Genomic DNA, 21,394 nt, shown 5'->3' on the forward strand with positions numbered 1-21,394 from the left:
CAGGACTTCCGGCCCAGCCCAGCCCGGAGGCCCAGGAACATTCCCTAGGCAGTGATACTTGGGACCCAGTACCGGCTGGCAGGGCAGGAGGGTGGCCTGAGGTGGAGGCCGGGGCTCCCCGGGTCCCCTGGATCGCACCACCCCAAAACATCAGGGCCTCGTGCTTTTGGCCGGCAAGTGCCATAGCTTCAGAGATCAGGACAGACAGGGACAGTCCCTCTGGGTCACGCTCTCAGGCAGGAAAGCAGGACACGGACAGGGAGGTGTGGTGGGGCCTCAGACACACGCAAAATATACTGGAAGAAAATTAATGAAATCACTAGGTTCAAACGGGGATTTAGGGTGGTATTTGTCTCTCCCATTTTTCTTTCCAGTTTTATTTCATAATAGACCCGGACTACATCTAGAATGGGGAAGATACTAAGCTCGTTATTTTATCTTATTTTTTTTTTTTTGGAAAGGGACATCGCGTATCGATCTCACAGACGTCATTACCTTCAAAGGAGCCACGGCCGAATTTGCCTCGTGTTGCTTTCTCTGAAGTTCCTCAAGCTGAAAGAGAACCAACATGGTTGATAACGCCGAGCCCCCGTTGACACAACCTGAGCCTCCCCAGGGGAGCTGGGCTCAGAGAGGTTGGCTCTGGTCCCCTCTCTTCCCACAGTGGTGGTACTCAGTGGGGAGCGGGGGCCTTGCCCGTCACCTGCCCGGTGAGATCTGGGCGGGGAAGGATGCTCTGAGCGCTACGAATGAGCTCTGCCAGATTGCAGGTGCCCGGCCAGCTCTGTTCCCTCTTCCTTCCCGAAGGAAGCCTTCCCGGATTCCCCACGAAGCGATTTTTTTTGGTGCTGTGTTAACCTCTGGGAATCCGAGCCAGACACCGTGGGTCCTCATCCTGGCTCAGCCACTCACTAGCACTGTGACCTTGTGCAAATCACCTCTCTTTCTGCCTCGGTCTTCTTGTCTGTAGAGTGGGGGTCCTATCAGAGCCCACCCAATTAGTGAGGATTGCAGCGAGGAGTCCGTGAATTGTCCCCTGTGAAGTGCTTAGAACATCCAGTTAGCACTCACTGAAGGTCAACCGTTATTACGAACTGGCAGAGGCACCAGGCACGGGAGGAAAGCCACCTCGGACCCTCCAGACTCGCCCCGCATGCAGCTGAATACCAGCGGGTGACTCCCATCGATGCTTTGTGGGGCGGAGCTGTCCGGCCACGTCCCGTCCGAACTGCTGACCCACCAAATCATAAGACAGAACAAGAGGGCTGCTGTGTCAGGCCTTCTGCCTCACCCTCTCGTGCCCTCTGTAGTCGGCACAAAGAAAGCTACACAAATAAAAGTCCTTTTTCCTCTTCTCGACCTCTGACCTCTAACGCTGTTCTCAGCCTTCCATACCCGCCCTCACAATGCCTACACGTACGAAACTGTGCTATTCAAATGTCTTGCATCTTGGATTGCCGTTTGATTTTAAATCATCGTGTTATCTTGGGCCACCTGGGCGGCCCCATCAGTTAAGCGTCTGACTCTTGATTTCAGCTCAGGTCATGATCTCACGGTTCATGAGATCGAGCCCCAAGCTGGGCTTTGTGCTGACAGCACGGAGCCTGCTTGGGATTCTCTCTCTCTCTCTCTCTCTCTCTGCCCCTCCCCAACTCCTGTGCTCTCTCTCTCTCTCTCTCTCATAATAAATAAATAAACATTAAAATAAAATAAAATAAAATAAAACAAAATAAAATAAAACCATGGCGTTATTTCTATGTCATTTCATACAAAGCGACCATGTTCTTTTAAAATCTTGCATGTTATTTCATCATGAGGCTGACACATAATCTATTTAACCGATTCTTTGTGAAAGTTTATATTGTTTCTTTGTTTCACAGACAGGCTTCAATGAACATTTCTATATAGCTGTTTTTTTGGCATACACCTTCCTGAATGTAATCAAAGTGTAAAATACCAGCTCCAAGCCGACTGTCTTGCATTCAAAAGGCACTCAATAATATTTGCAGGCTTGGATTCAACCATCTCTCTGCTTCCGCTTAGGAAATAGCAAGAATGTGTTGCTGGGCGCCGTGTGGTGGGGCATTTGCCATGAAAACGTGAATGAGAAGGGAGTAAACAGACAACAGGTGGGAGAAAATACCACTGGGGAAATGTAAATCAAACCACACTGAGACACCACGTCGTGCCCACGGGGATGGCGATCACCAAACAGACAGTAGGGAGCGTCGGGGAGCTTGCGGAGAGGTTGGGGCCTCGAACCAGCAATCAGAGACCCATCTTAAGGTAACTAAGTGTGACTGAAAAGTTCCATCATCATATTACAAGAATTTCATCATTGAGCTGAAAACTGTAAGAAAAGGAACCAAATGGAAATACGAGGACTGCAACATACAATCCCTGAAATTAAGAACTAAAATAATGAGTTTATGAGTAAACTCAATGCCCCCGAAAAGCATTAACTAGAAGATGGGTTAGGAAGAAATATTTGAACTGAAGGGCAGAGAGAGAAAAAAGATCGAAAATAATGAAAACCAGACTTCAAAATACATTGGATATGGTAAAAAGCCCTACCATGTGTAGCGGGGGGTTATGTTTCTCACACCTCAGTGACAGGAGGGAAAAGGGATGGTCCCTCCCTTGCTGGCTGAGGCACAGCGAAAAACACGGGTTATTGCCTTGGCTTTGGAAGCGGGTGACAGTGCCGCGGAAAGGCATTCTTCAATATCTGTTAAGAATCAACAACATCTCCACTCGGGACCAGTACGCCCCCAGTTCTCTGAGCTCTTGCATATAAACAGGAATTTATAAATGAATGGAAATAACCATAGATCCAACAACAGGGGAATGAACATCGCACCCAGCCGATGGATTACCACACAGGAAAAAAAAATTGGGTACAAAGGCTACGAAGCAACGTGGACATGAGGCTAAGTATAGTATAAATGCATCTGATTATACAGAGACTGCACGGGAAAGGAGCCAGAAATTACATCACAATGTTGATGATGTGTTTTCCATCCATCAGCTTGTCAAAAACATGTAAAGTGTGATAACATTCGGGGTACCAAGTGTGGGCAAACACTACCCTCATTTATTCTTGGTGGAAGCATAAACGATGTAGTCACTTTGGAGGGTTCTTTGCCTTTATGTTTCAAAGCCAATTATGTACATATCCTTTGACCCAGTAATTATTCTGCTAGAATGTTACCCTTTGCATATGTAGCAGAAACACATCCTAAGACAGGGGTATAGAAAGGTTCACTGAGCTTTGTTTGTAAAGCAAAGAAACAGAAACAATTTGGATTTCCATAAACAAAGCATTGGTTAAATAAGTTATGGTTTGGCCTCTTGAAAAAATAATATGCCAGATTTAAAAAAAAAATTTTTTTTAACGTTTATTTATTTTTGAGAGAGAGAGAGACAGAGCATGAACGGGGGAGGGGCAGAGAGAGGGAGACACAGAATCTGAAACAGGCTCCAGGCTCTGAGCCGTCAGCACAGAGCCTGAGGCGGGGCTCGAACTCACGGACCGTGAGATCGTGACCTGAGTCGAAGGCGGCCGCTTAACCGACTGAGCCACCCAGGCGCCCCATATGCCAGATTTTTTAAAAATGAGGTCAGCCTGTAGGTGTTGATATGGAAATATTACCAATATTTTTTATTAAATGATAAAATCAAGGCGCAGAATATTTTGGGGTGGTATAATTTCACTTTTGTGTATGCATCCATACATACACTAAATATGAGTAGATAAGGCTGAAAAAAAATACTGGAGGTCAGAAGGGGTTGGGGCCAAAGGGGGGGAAGAACTAATTTTTTTTTTTTTGCATTTTAAGAAAATAGCTAATTATAGATCTACTTGCACTTGTAAGTAATAATACAGAGAATTTTGCCCTGTTTCTGCCAAGGGGAGCATTTTGTAAAATTATTGTATGTGACAACGTTATCATGTCGATTATACTGACGCTGGTATAATCTTCCAATATTACTCAGGTTTCTTCAGTTCTACTTGTACTGTGTGTGTGTGTGTGTGTGTGTCTGTGTGTCTGTGTGTGTGTGTGTGTACTAAGTTCTATGCAATTTTATCACCCGTGAACATTCACGTCTCCATCATGATGGACAAGACAATGAACAGGGGACACTCGCTTCATTCCTACAGAGGAAGGACTTTTATTTACGTAACAGTTGAAAACCTGTTAGACTTTTTAGGAAACCGTTACGCGTATTTACCACCTTGAGATGGAACAGAAGTCAGCTGGGTGGAGGGATTCCTTCCCCACACCGTTCTTTACTTGAGACATCTAATAAATACTCGCAAACCGCTGGGAACGGTGACGTCTTGCCTGATTCTTCTATTCTCAAAACTCCCCGGAGCCTGGGAACGTTTCATTCACAGGCGGGAAAGAACCTGCGGGCCCAGCCTACCTGGCCCTTGAGCTGGTCCCGGAGGCGGGTGGCTTCCCCATGTGACACCTGCAGTACCCGGTGGGCAGAAGCCTGGTCTCTGAGCTGGCACCGCAGGGTCAGCACCTGGTGCTGGAGGTGCCCAATGCACAGCCTGAGGTCCTCTTTGGGGGTGTCTGTCTCCGTGCCCTGCAGCGGCAGAAATCACAGATCGCACGAAATGCTTAGGTTAGCTTATCTTCCAAAGCAACTTGCCTTAGCAAACAAACATGATCCGTTTCCTTTCTTAATTCTTTTTCTGTCTACGTTTTCTTTCTCAAGTGAAAAATTTTAGAAAATAAAGTGGCAGAAGTCACCCCACATCCTATTAGCCAGAGTAATCATTGTGATCACCTGTGTATTTTCTCCAGTCTTTCTGCTATGCCCTTCCTTACGCGCGTGTGTGTGCGTGTGTGTGTGTGTGTGTGTGGCCCATGCTGGGAATCAGGGTGTTGGGGGAGTCTAGAGAATTAGAGAATAACATTCTCGAGTGTGATTTTCAAGAGACACATGTATCTATCTATATCTTTTGCATATATTTTCAAAAATACGTAAAATGGCATGGCATTCCAGAATCTATTTCAATCAATTTCGGTCACCACTCCGCTGAAAAAAAGTATAATGAATGGAATTTAAGGTTCAAATCCAATTACGAGATGCTTATCACATTAAAGCATCATCTGTTGATATAAAAGAGGATACTGCATTTTCCCCACTTTTCTTAAATCAGTACAAAATTGTCTCTCACTCTTTTTGGGTCAGACATGGGCAGCTTTCATATGGACGTTATGGGGAACTTCTGGGAGGCAGAAAGGCGGGAAGGAGAGGTAATTTAGCACTCTGGGAAGGGTGATTAAATGACAGTGATGCTACGTCCCCCGATGGTTCTGGACTCTACAGTTTTATTTTCTAGTAACTTCTATACGGAGACACATACACTCAGGCACGCACACACACACATTCTTTTCTACACAACATTGAACACACCGTGTATTTTGTATCCTGCTTCTCCCCTTTAATAACATGCCATGAGCATTCTTCCAAATTAGTAAAGAATACCGAAAACACTGTGTTAGCACACGGGAAGCCTTCTGCACCGTGCTGGACGTGCAGGTCATTCTAAGATTCTGCTGCTGTAACCGAGGCCGTGATAGAGACTCTGACACACGGCTCCTGCCCAGACTCTGAGCCCTTCCGTGGGGTCACCAGGGAGGCGGTTTTCTGGGTCCAGGACCCAGAGTATCAAGAAGTTCCCAGTTCCCATGCGAAAGTGGCCTGTGAAGGAGCAAAGCTGCTAATCACGGCTCCATTCGCGGGAGCCCGGGAGCTCGGGGCTTCCCGGACCCTCGTCCTCACTGGGGTGGTCCACCTTCCAACTAAGGCAGCCGCCCTGGGAATCTGAGGCCTGGGAAGGCCATGCCTGCCTCGCGCTCCTGGCCCCAGGTTGTGAGCCATCCTGCCGGGAGAGGAGAGAGAACACCGTGTTGAGGACACAGCCTGCCCCACGGCTGATGAGGCCTCTGCCTCGTTAGCAAGGAATCCGAGAGCAGGATGTGGTTTTCTTCTAATTAATAGAAATTCACAGAGCGTGGGCCTGAGACGCACAGGCTGGGCCCTGTCAGGAACAGATGGGTTCTCCGGATGGCTCCATGAAATCCGGCTCTAAGATGTGCAAAACAACTTGGCCTTTCTGGGAAGTTTGGTGCCTTCGCTGTGTCCCCCCCCCCCCGGCCCCCCCTCCCCTCCAGGACTTGGACGAGGGCTTTGCCCCAAGGATCCTGAGAGAAAACCCCCCGTGCATTCTAAAGAGAATGCACGTGTGGGGTGGGGGCCAGCAGCCTGGTGAACGGCCCCGTGACCCACTTGTTCCCTAACAGACTATCGGCACAGGCTCCAGCCACACGCCGTACTTGGGCTGAGAGCCACGGTGCACACAGCCCTCTGGGAGCTCTGTCTCCAGGGGGGGACTGGTAGGGCGTGGTAAGGGGAAGGCCAGGAGGCACTGAACCAGAGGCACCCACTGCCACCCAGGCGGGCGGTGACGAACGTGTCACAACTGCTCTGTGGGCGGGTCAAGGGCCACACAAATCTGTAGCATTTGCCGATTTCCGTGGTGTAAAGGTCCCCACTGTGAGCCACGACACACTATGAAAATGGCATCACGCCTCCACCTTGAGGCCGTCCTGGGGTGCCAGGAGGAGATGCCCCCCAAAAGAAGACCCCGCAGAGAGCCACAGGTCCCAGGAGGAAGTGGGGTTGAGGAGGGGCAGAGCAAGGACGCCAGCGTGCAGAGGGTAGGACGTATGCAGCAGTAGCCAAGGCTCCCGGGCTCACGATCCGCCAGAAGGAAGGTGGAGTTCACACCAAGTGCAAGAGGAAGAGGCAGAAGGGTTTTAAGCAAAAGAACAACACGATCGGGTTTTGACTTAGGATGATGGAAAGGGGAGGCTTCCTCACGCTCTGCCTCTTGTGCATCCACAAACCTCATTTCTTTCAACTCTGGTTCTTGTCTGGAATCCTCCCTTCTTCCAGCTCCAAATTCCTCCGCCCTGGCATCGTGTCTTGGCATCATTTCTTGACTGCAAAGTCGTCTCGACTGTTCCCCTGCATCCCCCTGGCCCTTTGCCTCACAGCACACAGTGATCTTTTTACAAAAGAAATTGAACCGTGTTGTTCTCCTGCTTAAAACCCGCCCGCGGCTTCCCATTGCACGTACAAAGGATCCTAACGGGGGCCTGCAGGCTGTCCCCCCTCTGCCCCGTCTCACACCACACCCACCCTTGCTCACGTGATCCCACCACGCTGGCTCCTCTGTTCTTCCGGTGAGCCAGGCTCACTCCTGCCCCAGGGCCTTGCCACTTACTTCTCCCTCTGCCTGAAAAGCTCTCTGCTTGTTGTTCCTTTCCCACCTTGAAATGCTCAGCTTGATATTCCTCCCCTCCGAGCAGGTCTGACTGGCTGAGATTGGACAGCTACAAAATCTGGGGAAATGCATAAAGCAATTCTTTGCGAGCATTGAGTGGCAGCCGAGGCAGGGCTACCATCCTGGAGGGAAAGGATGTACATCAAGGTGAGCTCTATTTCTCTCTGGATTTCTCTCTGGAGCATTTTCCAAAGCCTGGGTCAGGAGTGGAGCCCAGGCCGTGTGGTGGTCCTGCTAGATGGAGGGCTCAGAGGCTGGGGTTCAGAGGCGCTCTGATATCTGGGTCTGGGGAACAAAGTAACAGGAAGGAGAGAGCCTGGCACTGCCCTGGAAATGCCCCCTTGGGTCCTTGGCTGAATCCTAAGCTGAGCAGCATAGTGTGGGACTCTGGGGCCTCGCAAAGGAGAGCAACTGGTCAGCCAATTGCTGAAGAGACTTCAGCGGTCACACACTGTCACCAAGTTGGCAGACTTTTGGCCAAGCCCCAGTTGAGCGTCCTCGGCAAATACTCAGGGGCCTCAGCTGCTACCACTGAAAGTCCGGGACCCAGGAGCAAGGTCCACACCATAGGAGGACAATCAGGCCCTAGGACTGGGTTGAAACTCACATACACCTGCACAGGAATGATATGGTCTGCTGATCATCCCACTACCTGCCAGAAGAAGACACACTCAACATCCTTTAGAGGGAGCTAATAATCAGGAGTCTCTACCACATCTCATCCTACACGATGTCCAACATAAAAAAGTTTTTGAAAATTACCAGACACGTGAGGAAGATGGAAAACGGGACTTAACCAAGAAACAAACAGTTGATAAAAACAGACCCAGAGATATCTAGATATTGGCATTAGGAGACAAGACCTTCAAAATATAGGAAAGATTGGGGTGCCTGGGGGCTCGGTTGGTTAAGCATCTCACTTCAGCTCAGGTCATGATCTCATGGTTTGTGGGTTCGAGCCCCACGTCGGGCTCTGTGTTGACAGCTTGGAGCCTGGAACCTGCTTCGGATTCTGTGTCTCCCTCTCTCTCTGCCCCTGCCCTGCTCACACCCTGTCTCTCTCTGTCTCTCAAAAATGAATAAACGGTAAAAAAGATTTTTTTTAAATATAGGAAAGATAGACAAAATGAATGAAAAGATGGGAGTATTTCAATAGAGAATCAGAATCTCTTTAAGAAGGATAAAATGGGTATTCTAGAGCCAAAAAATAGAACAAATGAAATTAAGAATGCATAGGATGGAATTATCAGCAGATAGGACACAAGAGAACACAGGATTAGTGAACTAAACACAGGTCAATAGAAAATCCCAACTAATGCACAAATATTTTTTAAAAAGGAAGAAACAGAACAGTTTCCAAAGATGTGGGATAGAGTCAAAAACTCTGGATATCCAGGAAATGAGAGAAAAATAGGACAGAACAACATATTTGAATAAATAACGACCCCAAATTCTCCACACTTGATAAAAAAAAACCCTTGAATCTACCATTTTAAGACGCTCACAAAAATGCAAGCAGGATAAATATAAATAAAACCACACCAGGCACATCATAGTCAATTTGCCAAAACCCAAAGATAAAAAGGAAATCTTAAAGCAGTCAGAGACAAAATAACACATGTATTTCAGAAAAACAAAACCAAGCAAAAAAAAAAAGGACTAGGATAAAAACAACCAATTTTTGAACAGAAGCTACGGGAGCCAGAAGGCAATGAAATGAGATCTTCAAAGGGCCAAAAGAGGGGGAAATATCTGCCTACCTAAAATTCTAAATCCAGATCCTCACCAGAAGAAATAACCAAGTTCTTCAGACAGAAGGAAAACAGATCCCTAGGACTGAATGCACAGCACAGACACGTGAGGACATATGGGGAAACGCAGATCATTGCTTGCTTTAAACAACAGTAACAACGCCTCGTGACATTTATTAGACAGAGACATAATATATATGCTAAAAATGAAGAAAAGAAGAAAGAGGAATGGAGATAAACTTAAAATCTTTGCATTAATCATTAATAATTATTCACTTATTTGGGACTTCTGCACTACCTGCTAAAAGTATCAATGTAAGGTACATTTAAATAATTAACAGGTACACTTTGAAATCTCTAGGGCAAATACTGAAAAAATGAGGAACAGAATGAGCTAACGGAGAAGAAAAATGAATAATAGAAAATATTTATGAATACCAAAAGCAAAGGCCAGAAAGGAGAAACAGAACAGAACAGACAAAGAGAACAAAAACCCGATCTATCATCACATGCATGAAATGTACGTGGACCGAACACCTGAACTGAAAAGCAGAGGCTGTGGAACTGAGCTAAGTGAAAACACACCAGTCGCATGCTATTTCGAGGATGCCTATGGGTTGAATGCAAAAGGATGAATGGTGTACAAGAAGTTGAGGATTCCATGAAAACACTAAGGGAAAGAAGCTGATACGCCTACTTTAATGTCAGACAAAGTATAATTTGGGCAAGAAGGCTGAGAGATAATGAGGGACCCTTCATCACGATCAAAGAATCAAGTCAGCAGGAAAACGTAATTTTAAGTCTGCGTGTATCTTATAAATAGTTTCCACGGGCACCTGGGTGGCTCAGTCGGTTGAGCGTCCAACTTTGGCTCAGGTCACGATCTCACAGTTTTGCGACTTTGAGCCCCGCATTGGGCTCTGCGCGGACAGCAAGGAGCCGATTTCAGATCCTCTGTCCTCCTCTCTCGTTCTCTCTCTCTCAAAAATAAATAAACGTTAAAGAAAATTTCCAAATATATGAATCAAAACTTATATAACGCCAAGAAGAAATACACAAATGCACACTCAGAGATTGCAAACGTACCCGTGTAAATAACAAAACACATGGACAAAATGTTGGTGAAGACACAGAATATCTGATTAGCACAATTAACCACCTTGGACTGATCACAATCCTCAAGAACTCTGGAATAGTCACTCCTTACAAGGACCTCCAGGTTACCTACCAAAATAGACTATAACCTGGTCGCTGGAACAAATCTCAAACTTTAAAACAACTAAAACAATATAGTGTATGTTTTCTGACCAGAGTGAAATGAAACTACAAATCAGTAATGAAAACATAACCAAAAAAGTCAGCAGGTGCTTGGGAACTCAGCAACACGTTTCTGAATAACCCATGGGCCAAGAGAGACGCCGCAAACAGGAATTAGAAACTACTTTGAACCAAATAGACATAAAGCACAACACATCAAAATGTGGGGAGCGTAGCTGAAACAGGGCTCAGCGAGCATTGCAAAGACTTAAGTGCACAGATCACAAAAGAAGAACCTGCTGAAAATCAACGATCTAAGCTTTCAACACAAGACGCAAGACAAAGAGCAGCCAACTAAGTCAAAACAAAGGGGAAGAAAGGGAGCGATTCTGTAAACAGAATCCGGTGAAATAAAATACAGACATACAATGAAGAAAATCAGCAAAACCCAAAGAGAATCCTTTGCCACGAATGACAAAATTGCTGCAGAGAGAGAGAGAGAGAATATGGGTCAAAGGGCTCAAGCTAGATGTCTTAACAGATATGCAAGACCACCGTGAGAGTGATGAGCATTTCTTCCTGCGATTCCTAAACATCGATTACCGTCCACACGTGTGGACAGTGACTCGGGGAAGCCCATGTCTTGGCCAAATCACAGACGTGGTTAAGTACAGAGCTGGGTTTTACCTCAGAGTGAGTCCTAAAGCCCCTGTTCTTTCCATTGTCCCTTTCAAGACCCAATGCAGAGCCTGATGGAGGTGTTAGCCAACCTATGGTGGTGATCGTATTGAAACATATAAATGATTCAAGTCAACACGTTTTGCACCTTAAGCTTATACAATGTTATATGTCAATCATATCTTTAAAAGAGAGAGAGAAAGAGAGAGAGAGACTCAATGTGAAGAATTAGGACCTGGACTGCTTGAAAATCTCCTGGATCTGAAAATATGAGCTCTTTTTTTAAAAAACAAAAGAATTTTTTTAATGTTTACTTATTTTTCGAGAGAGAGACAGAGTGTGAGCGGGGGAGGGGTAGAGAAAGGGAGGCACAGAATCCGAAGCAGGCTCCAGGCTCTGAGCCGTCAGCACAGAGCCCGACGCAGAGCGTGAACCCACGATCTGTGAGATCATGACCTGAGCTAAAGCTGGACGCTTAACCGACTGAGCCACCCGGGCGCTGCTGAAAACGTGAGCTCTGATGTTAAAGCTGAACACGGCCCCCTCCGCCGCCATCCCACCCGACACCCGTCTAAACAGCCCGAGCAGAGGGGCAGGCTTGTGTCTCAGGTTGTGCACAGGAAGGGGCCGTCCGGGTGGGAGTCCACCCTTCCTGCGACCTGATGGCCCAAGTTATTTAAAGTGCCCTCGTTCTCGCATCTGCTAAATGGGGACGATGATCGTCCCTCCTCCAAGGGCTGCTGGACGCTCACCTGAGGAAAGGGGACGCTCCGCACTCTAGAAAGTTAGCAAGATGATGAGAAGGCACCGATTCGAGATCAACCTACCTGGGGGCCGTTGCTTGCCCTCAGAGCTCGCCCTGGGTCTGCAGAACACCATGGTCTTTTCTCCTCCTTTTCCAAACGTGCTTCTCTCGCTCCTGCTCCGTCGATGTTTCCTCGCAGGGCACTGGATACCTCGGCACTTCCCCCCACCAGCGACGAAGCAGCTGAATTGCCATCGTTTCTGGAATTCTCCATGCGTAAGGAAGGCCCCATCCACCTGCCAGCCAGACCTGGTTTCTCCTCCAAGGGCGGCCCGTGGGCTTCTGCGGTCAGTTGCCCTGACAACTGAGTCACCTGCACCCCCCTTTCCACAGCGCCCTCCTTGCCCCCCGCCATCTTGCTTTCCCCCTGCGGACCCTCCTCCGCTCTCACCAAGCGGCCCCCAGCTGTGCTGGCCCCCAACGCGACTTCTGTCTCCAGGATGCGGATCCTGCTCAGAAGATGGGTGTTCTCCCCCCTGAAGGCCTGGACCGTGTCTTCTATCCCCAGCACCACGCCCTTCATCAGCTCTTTGTAACTGACCCCGAGCTCCGAGATCAGCGCCTTGAGCTCCCGGTTTTCCATTGTGACGTGCTCCATCACACCCTTGGATGTTCTGGCGCTCTCGGCCGTGGCTCTCTGAAGCTGGGCCAGGCGCCCTTTCAGTTGCTCGTTCTCCTCTTCGAGCTCGGAAATTTTGCCGTAACTTTTCCCATTGCAGTCTTCCAGGTCAGAAACGACCTGCCGGTATTGGGCCAGCTCCCTCTTCAAGTGCGCGATGTCTCCTACCAGCATGCTGTTGTCCCGTTCGAGGGTCGCCATCTTTGTCACATTTCTCTCCCTCTCTTCCTCGAGGGCGCACACTTCTCGACGGCATCTCTCTCGGTCGCCCCGCAGCTCGGCGTTGTCACGTAAAACTTGGCTTCTCTCTCGTTTCAGCCCAGAAAGGAGCTGGTGAAACCTTCTCCTCTCTTCTTCAAGGGCTCTCAGTGGCTGGGAGGGCTGGTTCCCACCCAGCTCGGAGGGCCTCTCTGGACCCGGACCCACGTCCTCTGAATCAGGCACCATCCCTGGGAGAACGGTGCTGGCCCCCAGGACCTCCGTCCCACCTGGTCCGACCTCTTCGTTGGTCCCCCCGGGTCTGACCTCTCTGGCCAAACAAATATCCGAGCCCTGGTTTGCCAAAGCCTGCTGGGAGTGAGCATTCTCCGGGGGGCTGTGCTGTTTCCGAGCCAAGCTCTTGCTTCCTCCGGCTGGCGTGGAGGTTGGCCACCATCGCCCCCCGCCCCCACGCTGCAGGATGGAGAGTTGCTGGGAAGAAGCTTCTGCCTCCTTCCCAAATTCGTCTCTTCTGAGCTCAGACCTGTCAGGTTGTTGGCTCAGAGCCCACGGATCACTGGTAGGTTCAGTTCCCCTGGGTGGAAAGGCCGATCGGGGAGACAGTGTCAGACCTCCCTCTGTCACCGGGGAGAGCGTTTCCTGGTGCTCACGTTCCTCGGGGCCAGGCTCCCCTGGGACATCCCTGTGGGCCAGACGAGACCCTTCTAGAGGTGGTGCTTTCTCCTCCTTCTCTCCTTGCCTTTGGTCCCCAGGGCTTTCCTCTTGCAGATTCAGACCATTTGCAGACCACACAAGCGTTTCCTCCTCGCCCTGCCCCACAAGGAGCTGAGTGCCTCCTGGACTTGGCCTCTGGGAGCCCTGGGCCCTGGCTGGGGGGGCCTCTTCCTCCTCCGGTGACGAAAGCCCTCCCTCCCTCCGCCTCCTACTCAGGGGTGCGGGACCCTCAGGTGACACGGAGGCCTCCTCCTGCAAAAGAGGCCATGGGAGCTTTGGCCTGGGCCAAGGGCAGGAGACAGAGGCCTGGGTTTCTGAGGCCCCGTTCTCGACCGGCTCACCCTCTGGGGCTCTGACACCGTCCCCCGGGCTCGGGTTGTCTCGGCTTTCCTGACTTAGCTTGCTCTCGTCACCAAGGTCTGCCTCCTTCCTGCCCCGACTCCTCCTCGCCCCCCGCTCCTCGGTTCTCCACTCTGCGGGCCCTCCTCCATCTCTGGGTGACTTGAATTTGTGACTTGAGATCTCGGGGGGCTCGTGGCAGAGGGAGGCATTCTGGCCCCTTCTCCAGTGGGGATTCCGGCAGGTGGGTCCTCCGGCTCCGGGAGCAGGTGGGAACCTGGCGTCCAGCATCCGTCGCATCTGGGATTCTTGTGGAGAAGCCTCCTGGAGCAGGAGCAGCGGCGGCAGGGAAGAGGGGTCCCCGGCCGGCCCCCAGGGAGGGAGTGTGGACGTCTGCACCAGGACCTGGGCAGCTGCTAGCCTCTGCTCCGAAATCCCAGCCAGCTCCACGGGGAGGAGTGAGCCATCCCTGTACTGGCCGGGGGGGCAGCCACAGATGAGGAGAAAAGTCTGTGCATCCAAGCTGGGCTCAGCCGGAGTCCGCTAGGGATGGGAAGAGAAGAGACGAGAAGGGAAGTGTGAAGCAGCCCCTGCCTCTCTTTAGTCCCCCACACCTCTCAGACCTCATCTCCTGATGCTCTTGGTGCTTCCTCACCCAGCCACACGGGCCTCCCTAGCACACCAAGCCTGGTGCCACCCCAGGGCCTTTGCACCCGCTCTTCCCCCTGCCCAGAATATCCCTCCCAGATCCCCTCGTGGCTTACTCTCAATCGATGCATATCTCTGCTCAGACGTTACTTCCTCAAGAAGCCCCTGACCGTTTCCCCACACGGTTCATGTTCCCTTTTACTGTGCCCCCCTCCCCACATCCCGCTGCACATCTACGTGGGCATCGTCTAACCTCCCTCAGCCCTGCGTGTCCAATACGGTAGCCACAGGCCACCGGCCACATTCCAAGAGCACCGGACCTTTCCGTCGTCGTGGGAGATCTAGGGGACAGGGCGGGGCACGGCCCTGGGCCTAGACCAGTGCCGAGCCCGCAAGACATGCTAATTCAGTGCAGGTACCCAGGGAGGAGACTGGGCCAGCTCACAGGCTGGGCTGGGGAGCGGCTGCTAGGAGGGAGGGGGGCCTGGGAGGGGCAACTTGGCTCCGTGCGGCCTGACTGACCCGCGGCCCCGGGCTGGGGACCTGCCCACTCCCCACCAGGTCTCAGGCTGTTACAGTGCATCCCCTCGAATCTCCCTCTCAGTTAGTTCCGGAACGTTCTTCCAAGCCCTTCTTGAGCCCCTTCTCCCGCCGCCCACGTGCAATAGGGCTGGACCCCTGGGCTGGCAGAAAGCCTCCGACCTCACCCGTCCACGGTCAGATCCTGTGACGTCTTCCAAGGTCTCATCTGTGGCCTCCAGGCCTGCCACCACAACACAGGGGCCCTGCCCGGCCCCGACACCGTCCCGGGAGCAGCACGCCTCGGAGGGCTGGCCTGGGAGGCAAGAGGACCCCAAGAGTTAAAGAGACCCTCCTAGGGGTTTTCTCACAACTGTTGCCAGTGACTGAGCCCCCTGCACTTGGGAGGGCCCGGCTCTTCTCACGGACTCACGTCCTCTGAGCCCCAGAGCAGCCAATGGCCGCCACCTGCCAGGCGAGGAAACCGAGGCTCTCGGATGGGGAATGACTGTCGCCGATGAGCAGCAGGTCGGGTCTGGAAGCCACCTGTGCTGACCACAAAGCTCATGCAGGTGACGAATACCTGCCGTGAGACCTGCCTCAAGCCGGGCCCCCTTGTGGTCGCACGGGGTGCTGATCCCCCACCCCACCCCCAGCCCCGCAAGGCTGGCATGCAGACAAAGGGGCTGGCGCTAGACTTCACCACCAGACGGCCCGCCTCCTTCTTCTTCCACAGACAAATCGGACCTGTTTGACTTGCCAGCTCTGCTCCCCAGAAATAGGATAGAGGGAGGGAGGGGGAGCGTCAGGGGGCCCTTCACCGGCACCGCTCTCTCGTCTGCAAACTGCATTTGGCCTCGGAAGGCTGTCCGTAAACCACAGACAGCTAGTTGGACATCGTGGCTGTGGGGCTCCCCAAGTGCAGCGGCTTTTGCAACAGAGGCTCTGGAAGCCGGGCCCAAGACTGTGACCAGACACATGGGTTCCCATGAGGGACAAGTTAGGGACAAGGGGCTCCTAAGCCCTAGCAGCTCCCAGACCTCACACCTGTCTCACCCCTGAGCTGTCAAGGGGTGGGGGGTGGGGGACAGAATAGTCGTTACCTGGTCTTCTGCAAAGACATCCCCTCCCGAGACACCGGCTGCCCCGTGCTAGGACAGGTGTCACCAGGCTGGCACCCTTCTGAGGGCGGAGGGAGTGAGCCTCAATGTCTAGGTGAGCCCATGTCAAGGACCTTGTCTGGACATCGCACACCCTGATCCCCCCTTCTCCAGCTGTGTGGCATCGAGCAAGCGACACTACCTCTCTGAGCCTTAGCTTCTCCTCTGCAGAATGGGGCAGTCACACCCCCCCGCCCCGCCCCCGCCCCGGCACACTAGCATGTCCTAGGCGAGCTAGCCCGTCAGCGGAGGTCCACGCAGGCACCCGACACACCCACAGCACCCACACACCTGCTGAGCTTCTCGGGCCAGGGGCGCCGTGGGAGCAGAGGGTGGTCTGCAAGCCTCGGCTTCGGCAGGCATCCAGGGCGCCCTCCCCGGGCAGGGCCAGTGGCTCGTCCTGAAGCTGGCTCAGGGCGTCCTTGAGGAAGACACAAGGAGGGAGCTGGGAGGAGGCTTCCTCCAACGACTCGGGAGGGAGCCGGGTCCCCAGCTGAGAGCAGAGGGCACGAGGCCTGACCCCGGCCCCAGTGCCCTTGGTCCAAAGGCCAACTCCCCTCCTATTGGCACGACTCAGTTCAGCAGACAACGAGGTGTGGCACTCGGTTCTCCGAGGAGTGTCTGTCCGGCCAAGATGCCCCCGGGGCTCCCTAGAGTGGCACCACAGGCTCCCAGTCCCCTCTCCTTCCCGAAGGTCCTCTGTGTCCCCCCAGCAGAGGCAGGTGCCTGTCCGGGGGCCCCAGGCAGTCCTGTCCTTCAACCGTCAACAAGTCCCAAATGCTGCAGCCAAGGGTCTCCAGGGGACACCCCTCCCCTTGGCCTCTCCCAAACGGCAAGCCAGCTGTGCGGACAGAGCTTCCCTGAGCCGGCACCCGCCCTGCAGGGCATCGTGCAGACCCAGCCCAGCGCCAATCCACCGTCCACGAGGGGCTGGGGACGGGCCCCCTCCGGCTTCCCACAGCCCCCACTACTTGGAACCAGGTTCTAATGGGCGCTGTTTGCTTCTGCCCTTGCTTCCCCACTAGACCTTGAGTCCTTCAAGCCTTCCACTTGGCCTCATGTGGTTGGCACCCTCACCTTGGCCTGGCACACATTAGGTGCTTAATAAATGTTTGATAGATGGGTGGGCAGAACTTGCAGAAAGACAGGTATGCAACACTTATTCAGCACTTATTAGGCTCCGACTGTGTGTCAGGTGTTATTCTAGGTGCAGGGGTAACAGAGGAGAACAGGTAACATCGTCCCCCTGTCCCCTGTCCCCCGGCTGCTCACCTGCTCTCAGCAGAGCCCTGCATCGACACCTAGCCAGGCCTCCTGTCCCCCGACATCCCACTCACAGTGCCAGGGACCCGCCCCCCCCTAGCTTGCACTCTCACACCTACAAGGCCTCCCGTGGCTCCCTCTCCCCAGGCTGGGATCAGTTCAAGGCTGCCATAACGCACTGTCGGGGTGGGGGCAGGGGGCTGATACTCCTCACCCTGGTTTCTGCTCACGGTGGCCTCCCCGCCCCTCCCCAGCCGGCTTCTTTCCTGCCTCTGCACATCCGCATATGCTGTTCCTTCTGCCTGGCTACACGTCTTCCTAGGAAGGATGGGGGTTGCCCACACTTCTCTCTCTGCCCCTCCCTGCACACCCTGCTCAGCAATGGAGCCATCCCGGTGAGATGGAAACCAGATCAGGTTGCTCTCCTGTCTCGGATGTCCCACGCTTCCCGCTGTGCAGAAAGAGGAAACCACTGCCCAGCCCCACTGCCCCCACCCTCGTTCTGATCCTTAAAGGGACCCTTCTGCCCCCAACCCTGCCTCAGAGCCCTGCACCCCTAGTGCCTACTGCCTGCCTCTCTTCCCACCCCTCTGCCCGGCTAACCTGCTCTTCTCTGAGCTCCGCGTAAAGTCCAGATCTTCAACGAGGGTTTCCCTGGCCCTCCCCCAAATCAAGTCCCTTCCCTCCCTCAAGCATCTTTCCGCTCACTCTCTGGGTTTGGGACCTCCCGGCTGTCTGTGTGATGTCACGTCCAGCGTCCTCACAGATCAGGCACCTCAACCCTGGCTGCACCTTAGAATCCCCCGGGGGCTTTGCCACAGAGCAGGGCCTCGGCCCAAAGCCCCCAAAGCCAGAGGGGCCTGGGCGCCGGCCTCGTGTTCTGCGTGTGGGGTTTTGATTTCATCAAAATCACCACCAGAAAGAGGGGGAGAAGAGGAAACGGAGGAGAGAGGAGGTGGTGAGAAGAAGAGGAGGGAGCAGGATGGACAAAGGGAGACAGAGGCTCCACGTGGAGGCAAGCAAGAGAGCGATGGCAAGGAGGAGGGAAGAAGGGAGGAGGGAGAGCCGGGAGGGCAGCGTCGAAGGCCAGCACCGCAGCTCCGTTTGGATTCTGCGTCGGATTCTGTTTGGATTTCGTTCCGATACCCAAGTTGACTTCAATTCGGCTCAACAAATACTTGCCGGGCCTCAGCTAAGTGACAGACCCTGTTCTGGAGCTGGGGACACCGCCGCGGATAAAACACACAGACCCCCCTGCCTCCAGGAGGCGACTTGGTGGGGGAGGGGGACATCCTAGAAGAAGGTGCTACACGCCCTTCATTTCACAAGTGACCAAACCACTACTCAGAGAGGGACAGTGGCCAGTCCAAGGTCACACAGCACACACGGAGGGAGACCAGAACCAGAGCTCGGGTCTTGAACTGGGTCCGGGCTTTCTCCGCCCTTCCCTGACTCCCCACCCCCGCTCAGTCTTGTCAATCCTTCCTGCCTTTTGGTGCTCGGGGCGGGGGGGGGGGCAGCGGCCCCCAGTTTTACGTGGCTTCAGCTTTCACATGCAATTATGGGGAAAGATAAGCAAAAAAGAGGAAAATGAGGAATACAGAGCTATCCGGACACAAACACGATCAGTGTGTCAGAATATACACACCTGGGCTTTCTTCTATGCAGAGACACTTAAATTCTTCCAAAAGTCCGTTTCTACAAAATGCCCATTTTTGCCTCATGCATTTCTCATTTGATGATACGGACAGATCATCTCCCCACAAGTTCTCCTATAACGTGCTGCCTCATAACCTCTGACAGAAGGGATGCCTTAACTTACCAAGTCAGGGCCTTCTAATTGTACGTTTAGGTTGTTTCCAATTTTCACCAACTATAAACCGCACTGGGGCACTTTTAATATTTGACCAATATTCAGAATAAAATGGGACCTTGAGCTTTTGTGTATGTGTATTTATTCTGTAACTAATGGACTTGATCTTTCTGTGGAAGGCCACTAGACACTCGTCTTTCCTTTTGTGTTACTTGCATGTCCGTGGCTCTGCTGTGTTTTATTTTTTGACCCTGCCGGTCCACGCTTTAAAGCCCTTGCTGACTACTGGAGTCCCAAGTATGCACTACAGACTTCTGCACAAGTGAGAGCCAGAGCAGGGACGGGGCTGCCTGGAACTTGAACTTGCTGCACAATGAAACGATTCCTGTAAACGCCACCAGGGGGCGCTCTACCCACACTGCCGGGGCAGAGACGTTCTGGGAGCTTCCCACATTCTTGATGCTGGGGTCACCAGGAGCTTGATCTCTGCTCTGGCATGACATTTTTAAGTGTGTAACTTTTCATCTCCCTGCACAAGCCCTCCCTCTAGGCCAGACCACAGCCCCTGGGCTGTCCCCTGCTGTAGCAGGCTATGGCCCAGGTCTCCCCTATAAAATTTCAAAGAGCAGGGTCACCCTTCCAGCCCCGGTGCCCTTTCTTGTCTTGCAAACCACAGGCCTTTTCACTTTCCTTTCACCCGTGCCCTGAGCAGAAACGCTCTCCCCAAACTCCTCCCCAGGCCACGGTTTGTCATTGCAGTGGCCCGTCCCTTCAGGGACCTGGGCCCCGAGGCATTTGTTCTGGAAACTGGATGGTGTGTGATCCCAGGCCAGTGGCGTGCCTTCTCTGGACTGTGAGGCTGGGTACAAGGACAGGGGGATTCCTGCCTGGCTACCTCCCAGCGCTGATGAGATCCTGCTTGGAAAAGCGCCTGTAAATACGAAGCAAATAAAGCACCTTCCCGTGACGGTTCACTTCACCATGACCCAGGACGCCCCGGGCACATCACAGGTAACCACTGGGCTGTTGAGGGGGTGGCTCCCCGATGACGGGTAACTTTTTATCTCATGTGCTTCCCCGGAGCTGGACGCCACCCGGGGTTCCCAGTGCACTGCCGTTGTGAGGCCGCCCCTCCGGCCGGCATTTTCCATTTTCCATGGGCAGTGGAGCAAATCTCTTTTCGTGGTCGCTTGCCCACTGAACCGCTAGCTTGCCAAGCACCTCCCGGCCATGGTCAGGGCCCGGGGTTCAGGGCTGACTCAGACGAGGAGCAAACACCAGCCAGGCCCTGCACAGTGAGAATTAGGGCCTCCAGAAGTGGGTCTTGGCACTACAGGGGCACTGAGGAGCGAATGAGCTGGAGGTCAGGAAAGTCTTCTTGGAGGAAGTGATATTCCCACTGAATGGAGAGAGGGTAGCAAGGGTTTTTAGAGCAGCCGAGGAGAGCAGGTGGTAGGAGCTTCCAGAAGCAGGGAAGGCTGCAGGCTGCAGAAGCTTCTAGACACAAGGAAGGCTGCAGGCTGCAGAAGCTTCTAGACACAGGGAAGGCTGCAGGCTGCAGAAGCTTCTAGACACAGGGAAGGCTGCAGGCTGCAAGAGCCTGCAGCATGCAGGGGCCCGTAGGAGTTCAGTGTGGCCAGGACAGGGTGGGGGTGGGGGGCTAGTGGGCAATAAGCCTGGAGAAGGAGCCCAGCCTAGAGTGTGGGCACCTTGAAGGCCATGGGTAGGAGGTTGAACTTGATCCCAGAGTGACAGGAGCCAGGAGGTTTACAAAAGGAGATTATTTGGGGGTTACCATGCCTATGCAGACAAAGATGCTGAACACCTGCCTATAGCTCTTAGCCCCGCCCCCCCCCCCCCCCCCCCCGGGCTCCAACCCCTTTGGAAACATACTGTCGGCTTCCAGAAACCACACACGCGTGCCATGTTCTCAGAACTCTGCCTACAATCCTGTGGGAGTGCCGCCACGGGCCGCTGAACTTGATACAATTCTCCACTGAGACCCTGAAGGTCAACGTGTGGCTGGGCAGTTTTGTTATCAGTAGGTTCTAGCACTGAAATTTTAAACCTCAGCTATACTCCCCTGAAAGCTGGTACCTGGCTGGCATTTTACGCCTCCCCAGGAACCCTCTCCAGATGGCCATTTTTGACCCCGAAATGCCCCAAGTCGGGGCTGGCACTGCCCTCTGAAAATAAGACCGACCCCGGCAGACTGTCACAGCCTGTGGCCCTGGGTCCGG

At 52.8% G+C, this 21,394-nt stretch overlaps 1 protein-coding gene across 2 annotated transcripts in view; it reads right to left on the minus strand.

The window, feature by feature from the left end:
- CB1H4orf50 (chromosome B1 C4orf50 homolog) overlaps positions 1-21,394 on the minus strand; it is a 114,766-nt gene that overhangs the window by 77,052 nt on the left and 16,320 nt on the right. For both annotated transcript variants that reach the window (XM_045474604.1, XM_045474605.1), the window contains exons 5-9: positions 16,370-16,499; positions 15,107-15,234; positions 11,883-14,294; positions 4,429-4,596; positions 496-552 (exon numbers count right to left, since the gene is read on the minus strand). In XM_045474604.1, coding sequence (XP_045330560.1) covers positions 496-552; positions 4,429-4,596; positions 11,883-14,294; positions 15,107-15,234; positions 16,370-16,499 — 2,895 coding nt within the window. The remainder of the gene's footprint in view (positions 1-495; positions 553-4,428; positions 4,597-11,882; positions 14,295-15,106; positions 15,235-16,369; positions 16,500-21,394) is intronic.

Source organism: Leopardus geoffroyi, chromosome B1 (genome assembly GCF_018350155.1).
Source record: "Leopardus geoffroyi isolate Oge1 chromosome B1, O.geoffroyi_Oge1_pat1.0, whole genome shotgun sequence".
NCBI lineage: Eukaryota > Metazoa > Chordata > Mammalia > Carnivora > Felidae > Leopardus > Leopardus geoffroyi.